At 42.7% G+C, this 20,724-nt stretch overlaps 1 protein-coding gene across 5 annotated transcripts in view; it reads left to right on the top strand.

Moving 5' to 3' along the window:
- Txnrd2 (thioredoxin reductase 2) overlaps positions 1-20,724 on the top strand; it is a 57,323-nt gene that overhangs the window by 5,966 nt on the left and 30,633 nt on the right. For 3 of the 5 annotated variants that reach the window (XM_026401644.2, XM_026401645.2, XM_026401643.2), the window contains exons 3-9: positions 5,102-5,158; positions 5,623-5,767; positions 6,437-6,511; positions 8,306-8,384; positions 9,002-9,064; positions 13,592-13,662; positions 16,771-16,848. In XM_026401644.2, the coding sequence (XP_026257429.1) occupies positions 5,102-5,158; positions 5,623-5,767; positions 6,437-6,511; positions 8,306-8,384; positions 9,002-9,064; positions 13,592-13,662; positions 16,771-16,848 (568 nt within the window). The remainder of the gene's footprint in view (positions 1-5,101; positions 5,159-5,622; positions 5,768-6,436; positions 6,512-8,305; positions 8,385-9,001; positions 9,065-13,591; positions 13,663-16,770; positions 16,849-20,724) is intronic. The other 2 variants (XM_026401647.2, XM_026401646.2) reach the window with 1 other exon arrangement.

Raw genomic sequence — 20,724 nt, 5'->3', positions numbered from 1 at the left:
AATTTTTTTTTAGTCGTAGATAGACACAATATCTCTATTTATTTGTATGTGGTGCTGAGAATCGAACCCAGTGCCTCACACGTGGAAGGCAAGCGTTCTACCACTGAGCTAGAGCCCCAGTCCCTATATGTAAGTTTTTGTGGGACATATGTTTCTGTTTCTCTTTGGTATTTACCTAGGAGTGGAGTCATAATAGTAACATCTAGGTCATATGAGAACTCTATGTTTAATCTTTTGAGGAATTGTCTGTCTTCCAAAGTGACTGGTATCATTTACAATGCCATCATCAAGAAGGTTCCATCTTCTCCATATCCTCACTAATTCTTTGTTATCTGTCATCTTAAGTAGGTATGAATGGTATTTCATTGTGGTTGATTTACATTTCTCTAATAATTAGCATTATTGAGCATCTTTTCTTGTGCTTATTAGAAATTTTTTTGAGGAATGTCTATTCAAAATCTTTGCCTGTTTTTTAAAATGAATTGTTTCACCCCCCCCCCCACATACACACACACACACAATACATATACTCATATCTCCAAGTTTTTCTTCTCTGTCTGGATCTGTAGACTCCAGATGTAACCAAGAAAATTTTTGATAAATTGCCTTTATTTATTTTGGGGTTGTAAATGGACACAATACCTTTATTTTATTTATTCATTTTTATGCATTGCTGAGGATCGAACCCACTGCCTCACACATGCTAGGCAAGTGCTCTCCCATTGAGCTACACCCTCAGCCCTGATTACTTGCCTTTTTAATTGTGGCTGTGAATACTCTTACAGGTTCAAGTTTTTATACATTCAAAACCATTTCTGGTATCTTCTGAGTTTATCTAAGCCATTAATTTGACCAACGAGCCCTACTTTCAAAGCATTTCTAACTGTTCTCCAGAATTTAAGAGTTAGCCTATGTTTCTTAGAAATTCTGGAAACACAGAACAAACAGGAACCAAACTAAGGGGTCTGAGTTATAGCGAGGAATGAAGGAAGAAGGAACACTTCCTTAACATAGAAGACCCTGGGTTCAATCCTTAACACTGCGAAAGTTTGATAAGTAAGATAATAAGAGAAAAATCTTACATACTTACCCATGTATTTCCCATTTCCAGTGTTCTTTATTTCTTTGTGTAGAGACATTTTTTACCTATTATCATTTTTCTTCTACCCTTTTTTTTTCTCAGTACTAGAGATTGAACCCAGGGGCACTACCACTGAGTTATATCCCCAGCTGTTTTAATAAGTTTATTTATTTTTATTTTGAGACAAGATCTTGCTAAGTTGCCAAGGCTGGCCTCAAATTGCAATCCTCCTACTGTAGCATCCTGGGTAGCTGGTATTACTGGTGTCTACCACCAAGCCCTTCATTTTTCTTCTACCTTGAAGATGTCCTTGAACAATTCTCACAACATGGTTCTAGTGGTAATAGGTTCTTTTAGCTTTTTTTTTTTTTTCCCCAGTACAGGGAATTGAACCCAGGGCCTTGCACATGCTAAGCAAGTGTTCTACCAGTGAGGTACATCTCCAGTCCTTTTTATTTTTATTTTGAAACAGGGCCTCACTAAGTTGCTGAGACTAACCTCAACTTGATCTTGCCTCAGCCTCCCGAGTGGCTGGGATTATAGATGTGTCCCATTACCACTCCCAGTTTGCCTTTAATTTTTAAAAGACATTTTCTTGGGGAATAGAATTCAAGTAGACAGTTTTTTTTCTTTAGTATTTTAAAGATTTTGCCCCTTTCTCTTTTCACTTGTACTATTTCCAGTGAGAAATTATAACAAAGTCTCTTTGAAATTAAAAGCCCCAAAGTACTTTTTGCTTCCCAACTTCCTGGTGACTGATTTTCTGCATCCAGAGTTTCTTCATGCTAAGAATGTAAACTGGAGAAATTACCCTCTGCCCTGGAGCTGTCACCAAGGAAACTAAAATTGTAACAAAGTTCTTGTTAGCACAACCTAGCTAAATCTACATGTGTATATTTTCTGGTTTATGATTTTATAAATTGTAATTGCTTCTATGGGACCACTTCTGTAAGACCAGCAGAGATCGATTAGCTGCTTTTCCTCATTTTAACCTAACTGCAATTAAATTCATTTTTCCTTTTATTTCTTAGTTGGGAAGGCACTCAATTCCAGTCAGTCGGAATCTTGGCAGGTTCTCTGGCTTGGTTTCTGGTGACAAAATGTGTGCTGCCATCTTTATCTTTGTTGCTCAGTAGTATATCTTTTTTTCTCTGACTGCTTTTTGAATTTTCTTTCTTCATTGTTTTTGAGCAGTGTTGTTTGTTATTATTGTTGCTTTATTTGTGGTACTGGGTATTGAATCCAGAGCCTTGTGCATGCTAGGCAAGCACTATCACTGAGCTACATCCCCAGTCCTCTAGGAATGGCTTTAAATTTTGGTGTACCTTGATTAGTTTTCTTATTGTTTTTTTTTTTTCCTAGAGTTTGTTGAGCTTTTGGGGTCTATGGGTTTATAGTTTTCATTAACCTGTGAAATTTTATAATCATTTTCTCAAATATTTTTTCCATCCCCACCCCCTCACTGTTGGAGATTTTAATTACATGTATATTAGGCTTCTTTTCATTAAAACAAACAAATAAAAAAAATTCTTATTATCTCTGTGTTTTATTTTGTAAATTTCTATTCTTGTTTTCAAATTCACTAATAATAAATTTTGCAGTGTCTAAATCTGTCATTAATACCATTCATTGTATTTTTCATCTTTTATATTATAGTTTTTATCTCTATAAATTAACTTAGGTCCTTGTATCTTCCATGTTCCTCCTTAATTGTTTGAACATATGGAATAGTTATGAGTGTCTTACTGGTCCTTTGACATTTAAGTCAGTTCTTGGTTTCCATTGACTATTTCCATCTTTATGTGTTGTATGTATTTTCTTGCTTCTTTGTTTGCCTAGTAATTTTTGGTTGAATGCCAAACATCTTGAATTCACCTTGTTGGGTTCTGGACATTTTCATATTTCTAGAAATATTATTAAGGTTTATTCTGGATGCAGGTAACTTATTAAGAAAGGGTTTGATCCTTCTGCCTAGTATTTGTTAGGTGAGGACTAATTATTCTCAACTCCTGAAGCATGACCTTCCTTAGAACTTATGCATAATCCCAGGAATTGTATATATTTTTTTTATCTGGCTTCTGGGAATGGGCACTATTTCCTGCCCTGTGCAAGTGCTGTCTGCTCTAATCCTTTTGGTAGTTCAGACTCAGATCCTCAAGTGCATGTGCTGATCTGGCTCTTCCCTCTCTTCTGTCCCATGAACTCTGGACATCTCAGAATCTCAGCCCTTCCTCTCTTTCACTGGATCTGCCTTACCTGCAATGTTGGATCCAGGAAACTCTATAGTCAATTTCACCTTGTTCATTTCTTGTATCTCGGATCCTTTGTTGCCTAATGTCCAGTGTCTTAATAATTTGTTGTTTCATATATTTTGTCTGAATTTTTGGTTGTTTCAGGTGGAAGGCTAAATTTGGCCACTGTTGCTCCGTGGTCAGACTTGAGAGTTTGACATTGATATTTTAATGATTCCCATCAGCCCAAGCTTTTAACTTAGGTGTGGGAATCCTTTTTTTTTTTTTTTTTTTTTTGGACAAGTTTTGGCTAAATTGCCCAGGATGACCTTGAACTTGGCAGCCCTCTTGTCATATGCCCCTGTACCCAGCTGGATTATCATCATTAATCACTTGAGGAAAGTAGATTTTTAAGATGAACTCTTCTGCCAGGTGTGGTAGCACACACTGTAAACCTATCTACTCAGGAGGCTAAGGCAGGAGAATCACAAGTTTGAGGCCACTCTGGGCTATTTGGTGAGACCCTATCTCAAAATAAATTTTTTAAAAGAGATTGTGATTTGCCATACATGGTGATGCACACCTGTAATCCCAGCAGCTTGGGAGGCTGAGACAGGAGGATCCCAAATTCAAAGCCAGCCTCAGCAACTTAGGTCCCAAGCAACTCTCTAGATAAAATATACACACAAAAAAAAAATAAAATAAAATAAAATACACACACACACACACACAAAAAAAAAAAAAAGTTGGGGGAAGCTGGGTAATACAGTTTCGTGATAGAGCACTTGCCTGTCATGTGTAAGCCCTGGATTCAATCCCATGTACTGCAGGGGAAAAAAAAAAGAACCTTCTAAAACTTTGTTCTAGTCTTGCTTTCTAATAGCTATGAATTTTTGTGTTCTTTTATGTTTTGAATACTTTTGGGTTCATGAAGTTTAAGCCCGCATGCCCTCAGAGATAATCAAGTCCAGGGCCCAGGGTTTGCCAATGTACTTCCCAAGGTAAATCAAAGGGATGCCTGGCAATTAATTAACTCTACTAATGGTTCAAGAGTTGGCCTCAAAACCTGAGGATTGAGGCCCTCAACCCCCTGCTAATGACTGGGAGGTCAACTGGTAGCTACATGGCAGGGAATCTGTTTAGACTCTAGGTCTCCCCTTCTTCTCTGGGAGATGATCAACCTTGGACTTAATGTTTCACTTCTAAACTTTGATGTTTTTCAACCTGAGAGGGAGGCAAGTAAATGCCCTGATGAGGCCAGGTTATGTTCATTCTCACTATTTGGAAAAGAGGTGAGCCAGTGAGAAGAGTCTGGGCTTCCCAGAACAGATGGAGATTAGGGGTCCTCTCCCAGGGAGGTGGGCTGCTCCTGGGATAACTCCCTATGTAATTGAGGTGTGCACTGAATTCATTCCGAACATCTGGTCCTGAAACTAATAGGAGCAAGAGCCAAGTGGGGATTGGTCCCAATGTCATCTTGGTAGGGGGTGTGAAGGCTGCAGTATGAGAAGAGGCCTAAGGGCTCCCTCCTTTGAGCAACACAGCTTATTGGACAGTAGGAAGGCCAGGAGGTTGGTGCAAAGCTAGTAGGCAGTGTGGCCTTGGCCAGAATACCAGGGTAGATGGGACAGAGTCACTAACATTATCAGCTTGGCCACTGTGAAGGCAGAAGCTAGCCCAGGCCCTTCCCCACCTTCTTTTCAGTTTTATGGGCCCCTGGTAGCCCCTGTTCCCCAGCCCCTGGCCACCTTTCCTGCTGTGCTCATCTTCAGTTCTTTTGTCATTCCAGCTGCTCAACTGGGAAGGAAGGTGGCTGTAGTAGACTATGTGGAGCCCTCTCCCCAAGGTAGGCGGTCCCTGATAGGAACCCTGTGTCCTAGGGAAGGGTTTGGGAGATGGAACCTAGTTCATATATAGAAGGTGACTGATACAAAATCATTTGTCCCCTTCTGTTTATTGTCTCTGGAGAGTGTCCTATTTCAGATGTAAACTGTCTTTATTTTAAAAATTCTTTATCCTCATGTTTAAAATGGTGCTGAACACAGTTACAGAGAGAATATTCCTATGGTAGGGCTCACCTGGGCCATGTTTGAATTACAGAACAATGACCACTTAAAGGGATTCTAAACACCATAGAGCAGAAGTCCTCCTGTGCGTCTATGTATATGAATTCAAATGTGATTTTTCCCAGGGCTGGGAATATGGCCAGTGAAAGTAGTGAAAGAGTACTTGCCTAACATGTGAAAGGCTCTGGGTTTGATTCTTGGCACTACAAAAAAAAAAAAAAAAGTGCACTTCCCAATATTGCAGGCACCAAGTGGGGCCTTGGTGGCACCTGTGTGAATGTGGGCTGCATCCCCAAGAAGCTGATGCATCAGGCGGCACTGCTTGGGGGCATGATCCAGGATGCCCACCACTATGGCTGGGAGGTGGCTCAACCCATCCGGCATGACTGGTAAGGAGCTCATTATGGGAAGTTCCCAGTTCTTTTCTGCTACTCTTAAGTAGAGGAAGAGATTTATTCCCCACTAACTCTCACTGGGAGCAGCTATAGGACAGGAGCTTTCAGCTAGGGGTAGCTCTGAACCTGAATCCCCAGATATTTGGCAATCTCTGGAGACACTTTGGTTTTCCCTGGGTCAGGGAAGGGTTTGCTTCATTTCCTGAGTAAAACCCAGGGATGCTGCCAAATGTCCTAGAGTGCATGGAATAGGCCTACCAAGAATGATCCAGCCCCAAAGGCCAATGTGGGGACATAAAGCCTCTTCGGTTTAGTTCTTTTGGGAAGAAGATTGATGGAGGCAGTAGCACATGGTTCTGCTCAGAGCTCACATACAGGTGACTGAGGCAGGATGTTGCCTGCCAGGTATGATGTCCTGGATGCAGAACCACTACATTTGAATGGTTGTGGGCCAAAGCCTCTGTTTCCTGATTTCAAAGATTCATAGCCCCAAACTCTGGTGAGAGGTCATGATGCCCATGAGGAAGACATCACATTGTACTCCTTTAGACACACTTCCACTTCTTAATATTTAGATAAATGTACTATTTGAGTCTAGTCTGTTTGAGATTCCATAGTTAACACTTCTATTGTGGTTTTTACATTTTGTTTTCTGTTTCAAAGGAGGAAAATGGCAGAAGCTGTGCAAAACCATGTGAAGTCCCTGAACTGGGGGCACCGTGTCCAACTGCAGGACAGGTACTGAGATTTCCACAGTCCTTAGTGGCTATATAGTGAGGCCCTCAGTGGGAAAACTCCCCTCCTGGCCTTCCCAAATTCTATTCATACCTGGATAAGCTCTTACTGATTGTGCAGAGTAAACCCTGGTAGGCTCTAAATGCACAGCCAAGATAGGACAAGGGGTCCATGCTCCTGGGTGGGAACACAGACAAGGGGTGGACAGAGCAACTGCTGTGGGAAGTGGGGGATGCCCTCGAGGCCCAGAACTGAGTAGAACCCAGAAGAGTTAAAGAGGGACATGTATCCAAATAGCCAGAGCCTGATGAGAAAAGAGGTCATTCAGGGACAGGGAGGCCTCAGGCCTGGGGTCTTCCTGGGACTCCACAGTGGGCAGCTTCCCACTCAAGCCAGGGAAGCTGAACCAAGGAAGCTGACCCCCTTGTCCACTGCCTGGACTTTACCAGCCAGTTGCCCTACCAGAAAACTAAGCCACCTTTTGTTACAGTTTTTTGTGTCTTTCATATGGAGCTCCATATTCCCAAGTTTGGTTTTCTGAAGGTAGTAGGCTCTGCCATCCTTCTTCTGGCCCCAGGCAGCTCCCAGGCAGGTGCAAAGCAGGCCCAATTCACAGCCACCCCTAAAGGGAGAATAGCAGGGACCTGGGTTGTTTCAGTTTTTCATTATTATGAATAATGCTATGTGCCTCTGTTTCACACAGCTATTTCCTATTGTTATGATAAGTGAAGGGCATGTGTACAGGAGCTTCCTATAGCTCAGATAGCCCAGAAAGGCACAGAGCTTGGAGGTGGAGATAATGCACAATGAGGAGGCAAACCCATCTCCAAACTATTAAGAACTCCTGAGATAGTATGGTCTTTATAATTAGTGTGGGTCATTTCTTTTTTTCTTTTTTCTTTTGTTGGTTATAGTGGGGATTGAACCCAGGGGCACTCTACCACTGAGCTACACTCCTAATCATTTTTTAAATTTATTTTTATTTCATTGATTGATTGATTGTGGTATTGGGGATTGAACCCAGGGCCTTGTGCATGTGAGGCAAGCACTCTACCAACTGAGCTATATCTCTAGCCCCTTATTTTTTTATTTTGATACAGGATTTCACTAAGTTGCCCAGGCTAGTCTTGAACTCACAATCCTTCTGCCTCAGCCTCCTGGATACTGGGATTACAGATGTGTACACTGGCCCTGGCTGCATGGATCATTGCTGCATATTATGCACCTGACCACTGCTGGGCCCCACCAACCACATTAAGCCCCTCCTTCAGGCAACACCAAGTCCTAAAGGCAGAGAGGGTGGCACCTACATGGTAGGCACCTTAGTTTCTTGTTGGTACATGCCTAGGCTTAAGGCCTGGCCCTTGTCATTGCCTACCAGGGCTTGAACATGGGTTTTCAGGACAGTTCTGAGTTGACTTTTGTCCCTGCTTTGACACCTATGGTCACCATGTACCAGGGAAGCATAGAGAATTGGCAAGATGCCCTTCATACCCTCATGTTTCCCAGCATGGTATTCTGCTCATGTTCAGACAAGCACCTTAGCATAGGTACCAGATCCTGGGCTGGACCTTGCCTTTTTTGCTTTTTATTTTTTGGGTTAGTTTTTTGTTTGTTTGTTTTATTTTTTGCAGTATTGGGAAGGATCCTGGGGCCTTACACATGCTAGACAAGTGCTCCATCTCTGAGGTATATTCTCAGTTCCAAAGCTTATCTTTTAGCAGTCTATACGATGATCTGATCACTGAATTTTAATTTGCAGAGGAAATGTTGAAAATCCTTATTTTTGTTTTGCAGAAAAGTCAAGTACTTTAACATCAAAGCCAGCTTCATCAATGAGCACACTGTTTGTGGCATCGCAAAAAGTGGGAAAGAGGTAAATGCTCACCTTGTCCTTCATGATTCTCTCCAGGCATTCTGAGGACCTGGGGTCCAGTCTTGTTCAGCTTAAGTATTGTTCTAGTAATAAGCACTGCTGGAATTAAACTAATGACTTCCTTTGAGGTCACACTTCTTCAAAATGATTTAATAGGGCTGGGAGTTTAGCTCTGTGGTAGAGTGCTTTCCTAGCATGTGTCGGATCCTGGGTTCCAACCCTAGCTCTGCCAAAAAAAAATTATTTAACAGTTTGTGCATGGGATGCACATCATGTCAAGCTGCCCAGCTATTCAGGGTAACGGGCTGACAGGGAGCGTGATCACAACCTCTTTGCAGAATTTTATAGAGATTTGAGGAGATAAGATGCCTGCTGGGTACTTATAAATTGTGAAGTGCTTGGAGTTGGAGTATCACCCTGTCCCTTCCACCTGTAACCTCCTGTTGTCTCCTGTCTGACAGACTTTTGACAGATCCCTGCTCTGTGTGACTCTGAGCTACTGGTAGGGGACTATAGTGCAGGGTACTGTTGTCCTGCCGTACCAGCAGGCATTTGAGCCTTTTGTTGGGTGATCATAGTATACAGTTTGATCTGCAGCTTTCTTGGTTTATTCTCAGACTCTGCTCTCAGCTGACCACATCGTTATTGCTACTGGAGGACGGCCGAGGTACCCCACACATGTGAGTGTCCCCAAAACCCAGCTTCCCCTGCACCCCTGAGCAAATTAATGGTCCTTGGGCTCACATGCTTCCCACATCAAAGCTTTCACCCCTTTGTTTTCTTCCATACATCTTTATTTCCTTTTCAGTTCTCTCTCGAATCCATTCTGCTGAAACTGGAAGTCTCCAGAGATATCTTCTATTGCTGAATCCTCAGAATTATTCTTATTGCACTCTTTAGTTAGATCCTGGGTATCACTGAGCCTGTTTTCCTTTCATACTAGTGTTCCTCCTCCTCTTCCATTTTCTCCCCTCCTCCTCCTTTTCTTCTTCCTCCTCCTCATTCTTTTCTCCTCCCTCTCCCCTCCCTTTCTTTCTCTTCCTCTCTTCTTCCCTCCCTCCCTCTCTATTTTTAAGTGATAGAGTCTCACTGTTTTGCTCAGGCTGGCCCTGAACTACTCTGCTCAAGTTACCCTCCTCTTCAGTTTCTTTATAGCTGGGTCTGCAGGTTCATGCCAACACATCCAGCCCTGGTGACCTTTCTTCTGAGTCTTCATTGTTGACTCTTCCTTTTCTCTTTAACCTCAGAATGTTGGGGCATGGAAAATTTAAGCCTTTTTTATCTTTCTTCTCCTCCCCCATTTTTTAAAAATTTGAAATAAAATTCAAATATCATAAATTCACCCTTTTATAAATACAATTCAATGGCTTTTAGTACATTCACACAGTTGCACAACCATCAGTCACCAACTTCCATCTTCAGAACTTTTTAATCATCCCAAACAAAGTCTCTGCACCCATTAAACAACAGTTCTCTGTCCTTTTCTCCCCCAGCCCCTGATGGCCACCATTCTCCTTTCTGTCTCTATGAGTTTGAGTATTCTAGATACACAAAAAAGTGGGTTCACACAGTTTGTCTTTTTGTGACTGGCTTATTTCAAAGGCTCATCCATGTTGTAGTATGTGTCAGAATTTCCTTTATTTTTTAAGCCTGAATGATACTCCAGTGTATGTGTAGATCACATTTTATTTATCTACTTGTCCACAATGAATATCTCAGTGATTTGCTGTTTTTTAACTATTATGAACTGTGCTGCTGTGGCTATCTGTGTAAAAGTTTTCTGAGGGATTTGGTTTTTATTTCTCTTGTGAATTTACTTAGGAAAGGAATTCAGATCATATGGTCACTGTAACCTTTTGAGGAACTACCAGATGGTTTTTCAAAGTGGCTATACCATTTAGCAGTGTACAAAGTGGTGTACATTCCCTCCAGCAATGAACAAAGGGCACAATTTCTAGTTTCTTTACATATCTTATAATTTTTTGTGATAAGTTGAACTTTTCAAATAATGTGAGTTATTGTGATAATGCTGGAAATCAGATTCTCCTTCCTCTCTAGAATTTTTCTGTTGTTTTGCTGTTTGGTGACTTATTTGAACTAATTTTATAAAGTATTTATTCTTTGTTATATGTGGCTACTGAAGTCTGCTTGCTCAGTGAAAGACTAAGTAGAGAGTTCCTTAAACACCTGGAACCACGAAACCTCCCAGTCTTTGTTGAGGCCTATGTCCATTTTCAGGGTGCTGTCAACACTCAGTTGGGCAGTAAATAACTCTACTTTAGCTTTTGCTTCCTGCTTGTGCAGAGATTAAGGTTAGCCCAAGATGAGAGCCCTTAGTCTTTCCTGATGTGTGCACAACCTAGTGCATTTGCCTGGCCTTCTAGATACCCAGAGATATTGTGGGAGCTTTTCAGAGCACCTGTGAATATTCATTCCTCAATTTTTCTTTTTCAACTTCTTGGTTCACCTGTTGTTTGCCTTACCTGTTATCCATCACCTCAGGAAGCCATGAAGATAAAATGTTGGCCAGATGCCCAGGGAGAGGCTTTTAGCACTGGCCATACTGGAGGAAAGTTACGAACTATCAGCCAGCTCAAATGCTAGTATTCTTTGGGAAAGAGACTTTGCAAGGCACCCAACTCTGTCCTGCTATTTCTGGTGCTGTCATTTTTTAAGACTGGGAGACAGGACTAGGGTAAGTTAAACTCTCCTCATAGAGATGCTGTTCTTATTGACTTCCCTCTGTTTTTCTTGATTCAGTATTCCCTGTGTTGCTGTGAGTTCTTAGTTGATTTTTCAAAGCTCTGAAAAGGTGAATCTGGCTAGACACAATGGTGAATGCCTGTAATCCAAGTGACTTGGGAGGCTGAGGCAGGGGGATCACAAGTTCAAAGCCAAACTCAGCAACTTAGCAAGGCTTAAAGCAACTTAGCAAGACCCTGTCTCAAAATAAAAAAATAAAAGCTTGACATGGTGGTGCACACCTGTAATCTCAGTGGCTCAGGAGACTGAGGCAGGAAGATGGCAAGTTCAAAGTGAGTTCAAAGCCTCAGCAACTTAGCAAGGTCCTGAGAAACTTGGTGAGACTTTGTGTCAATATAAAATACAGAAAGGGCTGGGGATGCAGCTCAGTATTAAGTGCCCCTGGTTCAAGCCTCAGTACCAAAAATAAATAAAAATAAAAAGGGCTGGGGATGTGACTCAGTTCCTCAGGATCTCAGTCTCAGATCCACATTGAGCACCCCTGGGTTCAATCCCCTTTACCAAAAAAAAAAAAAAAAAAAAAAAAAAAAAATTGAATCTGAACTTTCTTGCCAGTTTTTTCTCTGCTTTCACAGAGGGTTGAATTTTGGGAGGTCCTATTCTGCTGACATCATCTCCTGGCCCAGTCTTCTGGGATGAGGGGGCTTTTCTTTCCTCCTGGAGGGCAGAGTTGAGGAAGGGGCCACAGAGTGAGCTTGGGTGGGGATATGGAGGAGCTGCTACAGGGAAAGTAAGAAGCAGGAACAGGAATTTGGCTAAGGCTACATCCTCACAAGTCTCTCAGGGACCTAGATGTTACCAGCCCTCAACATGTTAGCTTCAAAAAAGCTAATGAAGCCCACAGGTCTCATGATCCTGGAAGCCACACCAGCCTCTGATTAGACCCAGGTGGAGCTTGGATGGAGGAAGAACAAGGGGTTCCTTTTTAGATGGGAACAGAGACATATGAACATCTAAACCCTCAACTTCTACTTCTATTCTGTGCTTGCCCTAAAAAATGGGGAGGAAAAGAGACCAGAGTAATGTGAGTTCCCCCAGTCCTCAGAGGGCCATGGGACCTCTGTCTGGCAAGTCAAAAAGAGCAGTCTCTAAGGTGGCACTAGCTGCTTGTGCACAGAGGTGGCCCTTAGGCAGACTGCTTGGCTCCATAGATGATACAGTGCCATCGTTCAAGTTTGATTCAGTGGACAGGATTGAAGTGACCCCATCAGCCAGGAGTAAGGCTCTGGTGGTTGGAAGTCCCCAGGGCCATAGTCACCTCAGCTCCTTAAGGGTGCTGAGCAGAGCTATATATGCCCCCATGCTTCAGTGCCCTATGGACATTCCTTGGCCTGCTCCGCCCTGCTGTACTGCTGGTGTCTCTGCTTTCCCACAGGAAAGTGGAGCTACAGTTCCCAGGTCCTAGAGAAGGCAGCTCAGTGGCTGATCCACTCTCTCCACTGCCCACTGCTATCCCTCATGTGCATTCCTTGAGTGTGTGCCAAAGCTTGCTTCTGTTTAAGTCCCTTTGATTTTCAGACCTTTTGGTTTTCCTTGTGCAAACTGGAGAAATTCATGACTGTATTTTATTTTGGCCAATTGGAATTGTAAACTGTTTAAAATCTATTTCCTCTCCACCAGCACATCTTAACTTTCATAAGGCCAAGAGGATGCATGACCTTGGGACTCCCCCACCTACTTAGCTGCCTCTTATCAAAGGATCTATATCATTCCTGGGCACAGAACTCATCCTAAATGGTCTCAGAGGGATTTCTGGTGTGTCTAGCCTGCAATCTCGTGTCCTCAGAACCATCAACTCCCCATGTCCTACCTGTTCTCAGCCCATGATGCTTATCCTCTTCTTCTGTCCTACTCTGGTGCCTGGCCCCTGTCACTGGGACATTGCAGAGCTCTCCTGATCTCTGATTTTCTTTCTTTCCTTCCTACTTTTGAGCCCAGGGCCTTGAGCATGCCAGGCAAATACTCTACCACTAAGCTAAAACCCCAATCTGTGATTTTCCAACCTCTTTACCTGCTTCTCTCATAGTTGACCCCCAGACCTGAGCATTACTCCCTTGGTCTGCATGCCCCCATCTCTTCCCTTACTGAGTACCCAGAGTCATGGGAGGACCAGCTCTCTGTGTGTGTGGCCCCTACAGCTGCCATGCTTTTCTAAGGCCCCATGCTCTTATCTACATCAAGGTCAAGTGGAAAATTTCAGAGAGCAGAAAGAGCCACCCAGGCAGACACACACTGAATTTGATATATAGACAGTTCACTTTCTATCCCCAGAGAGGTTACAACCTGAAGACAAGTTCCATTGTTCAAGTTTGAAGAGAAACCTTCTCCACATGTGGGCTGGGTATGGTTCTGGTTGTTTCTTCAAAAGAGGCATTCTCTTTGAGGAGGTTCTTGGGACAGACCAAATGGCATTCCTGTCATATTGATCTTCTTTCCTTTGATAGATTGAAGGTGCCTTGGAATATGGAATTACAAGTGATGACATCTTCTGGCTGAAGGAATCCCCTGGAAAAACGTAAGGTCTAGCATGCCCAGGATGAGAATCCTCTTTTTGCTCGCTAGCATCAGTGTCTGTCCATGGCACTGTTCAGTTCTTAGTCCATTCTTTCCAGTTTTTCTAGAAGAATGAAAGAAAGAGGGGCTGGGGATGTAGCTCAAGTGGTAGCGCGCTTGCCTAGCATGTGTGAGGCACTGGGTTCGATTCTCAGCACCACATAAAAATAAAATAAAGATATTGTGTCCACCTAAAACTAAAAAATAAATATTAAAAAAAAAGAATGAAAAAAAAACTGTCATGTGTGCCCCTCTGCAGGGCTGTTGATGCTGTGTGCTATGACTGTTTTAGAAGTTATAGCACAAATGTCACATAAAGTGAGTCAGCCGTTTATTATCTAGGTCAGTAGTTGTTCAGCATGGTTCCCCGGAACCCTAGAGTTCCTTAGGGACATCAGGGAGGGCCTCAATCAAATGTCCTCAGTATCATCTGCTTGAAATCTAGAAGAAGATCCAAAAGCCTCAGAAGTTATATCCCAGTTGATACCAAAAGCATGCAGTTGGCACACATGCATTAAGTACGTCCACATGTTCACAGTGCAGCTGGTCCAGGGGTCCCAGGTCCAGGCAGCTTCTGATGGCTACAAGTGTGACTTCCAGCTTGCAGGGACCAGAGTAACCACCAGAGGGCAGCAGAGGCTTGTTTGATAGCAGTGTTTGGCCATAAGGAAATCCTGGTAGAAAAGTCCCAGAGATGCGCAGTGTGTGTGTGTGTGTGTGAGAGAGAATGAATGCAGGTGTGTATATGTGTGTGTGTGTGTGTGTGTGTTGAAATGTATTTGTGGGGAGTGTCTGTGTGTGTCACATGCTCTACTTGCCTTCAGTATTTCACACTAAATGAGGTGGCATCTTTGGGATCAAGTCTGGAGTCTCTTAACTGGTTGTGGTATTGTTTCTTTGACCTTTCTATCATGAATGAATATCTCGGTAGTTTATCTTTCTTACCTTGTATCATAAATATTACTTATTCATTTTTTCAATTATTAAAATGATGAAAAATACACATAAAATTTACCATTTTGCTGGTGGCATGTGCCTGTAATCCCAGATAGGCTGGAGGATCACAAGTTTGAGACCAGCCTCTTTAACTTAGAGAGGAGGCCAGCCTCCTTAACTTAGAGAGACCTTATCTCTAAATAAAATTAAAAAAGGACTGAGACCAGCTGGGGATATAGCTCAGTGGTAAGGCACTTGCCTAACATATGTGAAGCCTTGGGTTCAATCCTGAGCACTGCAAAAAAAAAAAAAAAAACAGTGGGGGTTGCTGGGGGCGATATAAGACAGTGGTAGAGTGCCCCTGAGTTAAATCTCTAAAATTTTTATCATTTAGGCAAGCACTCTGCCACTGAGCCACAACCCCAGCCCCATCATTTTGACCTTTTAAAGTCTACAGTTCGGTGATGTCAAATACACTAATAATTGTTGGGTAACTATTACCATCATCCATTTCCAGAACTCTTCATTTTTGCAAATTGAAACTCTGCAGTACACCTCATCCCCACACCCCAGCCTCTGGAACCACCATTCTATTTTCCATTTCTATGAATTTGACAATTCTCACTACCTCCTGTAAGTGGACATGCACAGTATTTTTCCTTTTATGACTGGCTTATTTTGCTGAACATCATGTCTTCTAACTTTCTGCATATTGGAGAATGCATCAGAATTTCCTTCTTAAAATTGAATAATATTGCATTGTGTACATCACATTTTATTTGTACATTCATCCACTATGTGCTTGGGCTCTCCCACCTCTTGGCTTTTATGAATAATAGTGCCTTGAATATGGGTGTATACATATCTATTTGAGTCCCTGCTTTTGATTCTTTTGGGTATGTACCCAGAAGTAGATTTTCTAGATTTATGGTAACTGTACTTTTTAAGAAACTTTAGCTTTATAAGAAACTGCTAAACTGTTTTCCATAGCAGCTTCAGCATCTTACATTCCCATTAACAGTGCAGTGGGGTTAGAATGTCTCCATATCCTCACCAGTTATTTTCTGGTCCTGATGGGATGAGGTAGTCTTATACATTTTATATATACCTGTCAGGGGTGTTTCCTACAAGTAGAAAAGCTGACTCCAAAGGCAGATGCCCTTCAACCTCAACATATGGCTGGCTATACCCTGTCCTACATGTATTTCTGCCTACTTCTCCATTATCCCCCATAACTTGGGCATCAGCTTTTATTTATTTATTTATTTTTGTATTAGAGATTGAACCCAGGGGTGCTTAATCACTGAGCTATACCCCTAGTCCCTTTTATTTTTTGAGATAGGGTCTCCCTAAGTTGCTTAGGGCCTCACTAAATTGCTAAGGCTGGCCTTGAACTTGTGATCCTCTGCCTCAGCCTCTTGAGTTGGGGGAATTATAGGCATGTGTCATCACTCCTAGTGCAACAGCTTTTTTATAAGATATAAAATAGAAAGGACCCTCTCTTCCCATTCCAGTGGAATGGTCATGATACCTGTTGCCTATGGCACTTCCATCCTCTCCCTAAAATTGCAGCTGAGCTCATCTGCTGCCTCTCACAGGATCCCCAGATTAAGGTTTATCTTTTGAATTGGTGATATTTTTTTCAAAAATTTTATTTATTTTTGTGGCAGTGCTAGAGATCAAACCCAGGGCCTTATAAATACTAGGCAAGCACATTACCATTAAGCTACATGCTCAGCCTAAATTTTTGTCACATTATCACTATTTCCTTTTTTCCTTTATGCTGTAATTTTTAGGGTTTTTTGTTTGTTTGTTTGTTTGTTTATTTTATTTTTTCAATGCTGGGAATTGAACCCAGGGCATTGCACATCATATGCTGGGCAAGACTACGTCATTGAGCTATATCCCCAATCCCTTAACTGGTCGTGTGTGTGTGTGTGTGTGTGTGTGTGTGTGAGAGAGAGAGAGAGAGAGAGAGAGAGACAGACAGACAGAGACACTGGGGATTGCCATCCTTCTGACAGGCTCCTGAGTCACTGGGATTCTAGGCATATACTGCCACACTTACCCCTTATCTGTTTTTGTTGTTATTGTTTGTTTGTTTTTACCTTTTACTCCTTTTACTGTCTGATAGGTTATATGGGCCACAATCAGTCATCTTTTTGAGTATTTATTGGCTGTATTTGAAATTGAGAGTGTGTTCTATAAGCATGTGAGTATGTACATGTTTGTGTGAATTAACTGATTGGTCCTTGACCTGCTTTCTATCTGGTTGTTGATGACTTTTTTTTTCCCCCAGTACCAGGAATTGAACTCAGGGGCACTTAGCTACATCCCCAGTCCTATTTATATTTTATTTTGAGGCAGGTTTTCTCTTAAGTTACTTAGGGCCTTGCTAAGTTACTGAGACAGGCTTTGAACTATTGATCCTTCTGCCTCAGCCTCCCAAGTTGCTGGGATTATAGGCGTGCACCACTGTGCCTAGCTGATTCTTCTTCCCTCCCCCCACCAAATCCCTTATCTTTTTCTTATCTTCCATCTGTTTTGTGTTTTAGAAATGGGACCCTGTGACATACATGGTGCAGATTTTCTCAGCTTCTCATAATGTCTTTGAACTTGTGATGTACAAATGGTTTTCCTTTTTTTTTTTAATGTAACTTAAATCTCTTTTTACATTTAATGGCTTTTAGATTTATTACATGTTCAGAAAGGCCTGCCTCACCTCCAAGATTTTTTTTTTACATTGATTTCTCTTGGTAGAATTTATTTATGCTTTCCAGCTTCTTCATAGTGCTTTATGTGCTAGACCCATCATGAAACAATCTTGAAGATTCAATAACCCTGGAAGCCAGCCCCTGCCAGACACCTCTGTCCAGGCTGAGGCCTCCCATAAGCTCAGATCATTGTCTTGAACTGTCACCAAAGACTAGCATTTTCTGAGTTATGATCAGAAAATAGGTGTACACAGACTGTGGATGTACACAGCAGTGTAGCCCAGGAAGGACCTCCCTCTAGTGAGATGGTACAGGATTGGGGGACCTCTCCTATGTGACCTTGTTCTAGGGGCAGCCCACTCAGCTAGGAAGACAAGGCTTCAGATATTTTGGTCAAGAAAGAAACTTCAGTGTTTATTTTCTTCAGGAAAAAAAATTCAAAGTTTTTTGTTTTTTTTTTTTAAAGCTCTTTCGTTTAGAAGGAATCTAGGTATGTTATTGTTAAGAAAAAAAGTGTTTGCAATGTATCAGTCACCCGTTTAGTTCTGAGCATGATTTATGTGAGGAAATGTTTTTTTTAAAAATTAAGCTGGAGATATATCCCTGTACGATGCTTCTGTGAAAATGCAGCTTTTGTCCAGCGCTGTTAATGCAAGTTGTAACAGTGTAATATGGGAGTCAGTGTTTACATGTTACATTCCTCCGCAGCAGTCAAAATAAGCCCGGAGGGTCTACAGTAGCATTTCTGTATTTTATCAGCTTGGGCTGGGGCTGAGGGGGAGGCCTCCACTCACACTTGGAGGGGCTGTTTCTGCCAGATTTATTTGCCTTATAAATATTCCCCATGTTTATTTTAACTCGCCTTTAAAATGGAGCTGAAATTAATATGGACCTTAGGGCTGCCCCTCTGGCCCCAGAGTGCCCTGGAGCCTGGTGGGGACATTTTGACTTGGCCCCATACAGGAGGCCAGTTCAGTGGCTGAGAATATTCAGCTTCCTTGGGCCTCTGTCTGCAGTGGACACTACATCTACTGGTTGACATTTCGGTACTAAGGATGGGTCATTTCTGTCCCAACCCATGTCCTTGGGGAGTTGTGCAGCACAAAGACTTCCTTTCCTCTACTTGTATGTGCATAAGCAGCTGCACCATGGTAGAACTTTCTTTCAGGTCTGTCTACATGGGATGCAGTGAGAAGTGAAATAAGTTGAGCCTATAGTGAGGCCTGTGGCCCTTCAGCCTCCATGCTGCCTTTACCTTTGAGCATTATGTGAAGAATACCTCTACTCCCATCCCCACCCTGGCTTCTTGGATGACATCCAGGTCTGAGAGGGAGCCCATGGCTAGAGAGATGACAGGCATGGGGCAATCATGCCTGAGCCCTGTTCATAGGAAATAGAATTAAATGATCTCCTTCACTCAACAGCTGGGTGCTGGCAAATGGCTATATTTGTCAGACACATAGTAGGCCAAGCACCTAAGTCAGTATCTGTGAAGATGATCAACCCTGTGTAGAGAACCTCTGGGAAGGCAGCATTAGTTTGTGGGAGGTGGGACACTTAGGCCCAATGGGGTCAGGGGCCTTCCTGGTTGCCCCAGATCCTCATAACTGTACCTTTGGGGAAAAGGAGCTGTCCCCCCATCTCAGGGGGCTGGTCCCAGCTAGTACAAAATCCTGGGTGGAACTCCATGCTGGTACCTACTCAGCTTTGGCCACCTGGATATCAGCTTTGTGCCCAGATTGGTTGCTTTTTCCATTATTCAGTTTATTTCTCTGTCAAAATCCAGAATAGGTGGAAGACATGAGGATAATTCTGGGGGAGGGACAGGGTCCCCTGGGCGGGTAGCAGGGGCTTCTTCAGGAAGAATGGTCAGTGAGATAATGGCCGCTGTGGATAGCTGTCCACCAGCAGCTGTAGAAGTAGGGATATAGAGTGGATGTGTGGCCCTGCATGGCTGAGCCATTCTGTTTCAGAAATCAAGGCCATTGCTGTGGAGGGGTTGTAGAAGGTGAGAAAGGGAAGCTTGCTTCCCAAAGCTCCTTTAAGGAGACAGCATTGGGGTCATGATTCAAATGCAACCAGATGTGGCCTGGAAGGAGTCTGATATCTTTTTTTTTTCTTTTTTTTTTTTTTTATTGTTGGTCGTTCAAAACATTACATAGTTCTTAATACATCATATTTCACAGTTTGATTCAAGTGGGTTATGAACTCCCGCTTTTACCCCGTATACAGATTGCTGTATCACATCAGTTACCCTTCCATTGATTGACAAATTGCCTTTCTAGTGTCTGATGTATTCTGTTGTCTGTCCTATTCTCTACTATCCCCCCTCCCCTCCCCTCCCCTCCCCTTTTCTCTCTCTACCCCTTCTACTGTAAATCATTTCTTCGATTTGTATTATCTTGTCTTACCCCTCCTTTCCTCTTATATGTCATTTTGTATAACCCTGAGGATCGCCTTCCGTTTCCATGCGATTTCCCTTCTCACTCCCTTTCCCTCCCACCTCTCATCCCTGTTTCATGTAAATCTTCTTCTCAAGCTCTTCGTCCCTACCCTGTCCTTGTTTACTCCCCTTATATCAAAGGGGTCATTTGGTATTTGTTTTTTAAAGATTGACTAGCTTCACTTAGCATAATCTGCTCTAATGCCACCCATTTCCCTCCAAATTCTATGATTTTGTCATTTTTTAATGCAGAGTAATACTCCATTGTGTATAAATGCCACATTTTTTTAATCCATTCATCTATTGAAGGGCATCTAGGCTGATTCCACAATCTTGCTATCGTGAATTGTGCTGCTATGAACATCGATGTAGCAGTGTCCCTGTAGCATGCTCTTATTAGGTCTTTAGGGAATAGACCGAGAAGGGGAATAGCTGGGTCAAATGGTGGTTCCATTCCCAGCTTTCCAAGAAATCTCCATACTGCTTTCCAAATTGGCTGCACCAATTTGCAGTCCCACCAGCAATGAACAAGAGTGCCCTTTTCCCCCGCATCCTCTCCAGCACTTATTGTTGTTTGGGAGTCTGATATCTTAAGAGGAACCTACCCCTTGCCTTCTTCCCATCTGCTCCTCTGCACCGTGGTAGAAACTCAGTCCTGGTTGCCCAGCCTGCCCAGGTCTAGCATCCCTGATTTCTCCCTTCTGCACTTCCAAAGTCCTGGGCTCTGCCTTTTCCCTTAATACCAGGTTTCAGGGCTCAGATACCCTAACCCTGAAGCAAGGGATCACAGCTACTCTATTACTTACTTACCTACTTACCTCCTGGGAAGCTGATCTGGGGCTTGCTGTGTCTGAAGGTCAACTTTCTACAAATGTGGGCCCTGAGCTGGCAACATTAGGATCAGGAAAAGGATGGCTGTCTCAGGGAGACT

The sequence above is a fragment of the Urocitellus parryii genome, chromosome 3, assembly GCF_045843805.1.
Source record: "Urocitellus parryii isolate mUroPar1 chromosome 3, mUroPar1.hap1, whole genome shotgun sequence".
Taxonomy (NCBI): domain Eukaryota; kingdom Metazoa; phylum Chordata; class Mammalia; order Rodentia; family Sciuridae; genus Urocitellus; species Urocitellus parryii.
Note: the sequence above shows the minus strand (reverse complement) of the source record. Positions and strands in the feature narration are given on the sequence as shown.